The 2,500-nt window shown below is 39.5% G+C and overlaps 2 protein-coding genes across 2 annotated transcripts in view; both read right to left on the bottom strand.

Annotated features, from left to right (window-relative positions):
• Positions 1-2,500, bottom strand: part of LOC113812228 (organic cation transporter 1) — a 22,091-nt gene that overhangs the window by 16,020 nt on the left and 3,571 nt on the right. The gene's annotated exons all lie outside the window — the stretch shown is intronic.
• LOC138867129 (protein SON-like) overlaps positions 1,225-2,500 on the bottom strand; it is a 1,299-nt gene continuing 23 nt past the window's right edge. The window contains exon 1 of the mRNA XM_070141591.1: positions 1,225-2,500. This exon is cut by the window's right edge and continues 23 nt beyond it. Within this exon, the coding sequence (XP_069997692.1) occupies positions 1,225-2,500 (1,276 nt within the window).

Genomic DNA, 2,500 nt, shown 5'->3' with positions numbered 1-2,500 from the left:
TGACTCACTTATTCATATATTCATAAAGTATAGCATCTGAAGCTCATTCTGTGACTCACTTACTCATATATTCCTAAAGTATAGCATCTGAAGCTCATTCTTGACTCTCTTACTCATATGTTCCTAAAGTATAGCATCTGAAGCTCGTTCTTGACTCACTTACTCATGTGGTCTTTAGAGTAATGCTTCTGAAGCTCATTCTGTGACTCAGTTACTCATGCGGTCCTTAGGGTATGGCATCTGCAGCCTCCGTGTCGTGGTTGGGCCTCCCTAGACGGTCGTTAATTTCGTATCATTACTCGACAAATTACAGCACATTTGTTGTAGAAAAAAAGGCCGGTGTTGCCACATGTAGGTGCTTATGGATATATATGTTCGGAATTGTAATTTTTCTAAGGCCACTTTGGAATGAGGAATAATAATGCGGATTTCAGGAGAAGGAAAAACGTGTAATAGGAAAAGATGTGTAATGTGAATAATTAAAAAAAAAGAGGGAAATGAGGAAATCTTGATAAAGCGAGGGCAAGACACCACCATAGCTCGTGCAAAGGACGGTCTCTTTATTACCCTATTCACTCTAATTCTTTACAATGCAACAGCTTAAACTCGTCCTTTTTCAACATTATGCAGGCTCGTGTTCTGCCCGACGTCAAGATTCGACGCTTGAACTTGTTTGTTTACTTGTGGCAGCGCCCACGTACACTCAGGCGCTTGCACACGGACTTGCACACGTAGGTTTACACAAGCACTCACTCACTCACGTACATACTCACTCGCAAATTAACTCACACACATACAACACACACACAACACACACACACACACACACATACACACAACACACACACACCCACAAACACTCACGCAAACACACACACACACAAACATACACACACAAACACACACACACACTGACACACACACAAACACACACCCACAAACACTCACGCAAACACACACACACAAACATACACACAAACACACGCACACACAAACATACACACAAAAAAAAACACACACACACACATACACACACGATAACTTCATCCAGGTTTGGTACTCTTGAGTTATTGTTTTGACTTTTTTTTCAACTTGAATAAATACTCCAGACTTGAACAAAAGCCAGTCAGTCGTTTATATATGTCACTATGTCAACGACAGAAACGTGCCAGGGTTCTACACACTCATCTCCTATTTCACTATTTTTGTGCGTTTTTTTAAAGACTAGATACAGTGCAGGGAGCAGTGATATTGGGAGAGACTTCTTATGGCAAAATCGTTCATGTTTATGCTCAAAATTGCTGTTCGTGGGAAAACTTTCCTGGCAAAACTATCCATGGCAAGACTATTCATGACATATCTATCCATGGCAAGACTATCCATGGCAAGACTATTCATGACAAAACTATCCATGGCAAGACTATTCATGACATATCTATCCATGGCAAGACTATTCATGACAAAACTCTCCATGGCAAGACTATTCATGACATATCTATCCATGGCAAGACTATCCATGGCAAGACTATTCATGACAAAACTATCCATGGCAAGACTATTCATGACATATCTATCCATGGCAAGACTATTCATGACAAAACTATCCATGGCAAGACTATTCATGACATACCTATCCATGGCAAGACTATTCATGACAAAACTCTCCATGACAAAACTATCCATGGCAAGACTATTCATGACATATCTATCCATGGCAAGACTATCCATGGCAAGACTATTCATGACAAAACTATCCATGGCAAGACTATCCATGGCAAGACTATTCATGACAAAACTATCCATGGCAAGACTATTCATGACATATCTATCCATGGCAAGACTATTCATGACAAAACTCTCCATGACAAAACTATCCATGGCAAGACTATTCATGACATATTTATCCATGGCAAGACTATCCATGGCAAGACTATTCATGACAAAACTATCCATGGCAAGACTATTCGTGACAAAACTATCCATGGCAAGACTGTTCATGACAAAACTATCCATAGCAAGATTATTCACGACAAAACTATCCATGGCAAGACTGTTCTTGACAAAACTATCCATGGCAAGACTGTTCTTGACAAAACTATCCATGGCAAGACTATTCGTAACAAAACTATCCATGGCAAGACTATTCATGACAAAACTATCCATGGCAAGATTATTCACGACAAAACTACCCATGGCAAGACTGTTCATGACAAAACTATCCATGGCAAGACTGTTCTTGACAAAACTATCCATGGCATAACTATTCATGACAAAACTATCCATGGCAAGATTATTCACGACAAAACTATCCATGGCAAGACTGTTCATGACAAAACGATCCATGGCATAACTATGCATGACAAAACTATTCATGGCATAACTATTCATGACAAAACTATCCATGGCAAGATTATTCACGACAAAACTATCCATGGCAAGACTATTCATGACAAAACTATCCATGGCAAGATTATTCATGACAAAACTATCCATGGCAAGA

The sequence above is a fragment of the Penaeus vannamei genome, chromosome 28, assembly GCF_042767895.1.
Source record: "Penaeus vannamei isolate JL-2024 chromosome 28, ASM4276789v1, whole genome shotgun sequence".
NCBI lineage: Eukaryota > Metazoa > Arthropoda > Malacostraca > Decapoda > Penaeidae > Penaeus > Penaeus vannamei.
The sequence above is the reverse complement of the archived record's forward strand: the minus strand, read 5'-3'. Positions and strand labels throughout refer to the sequence as shown.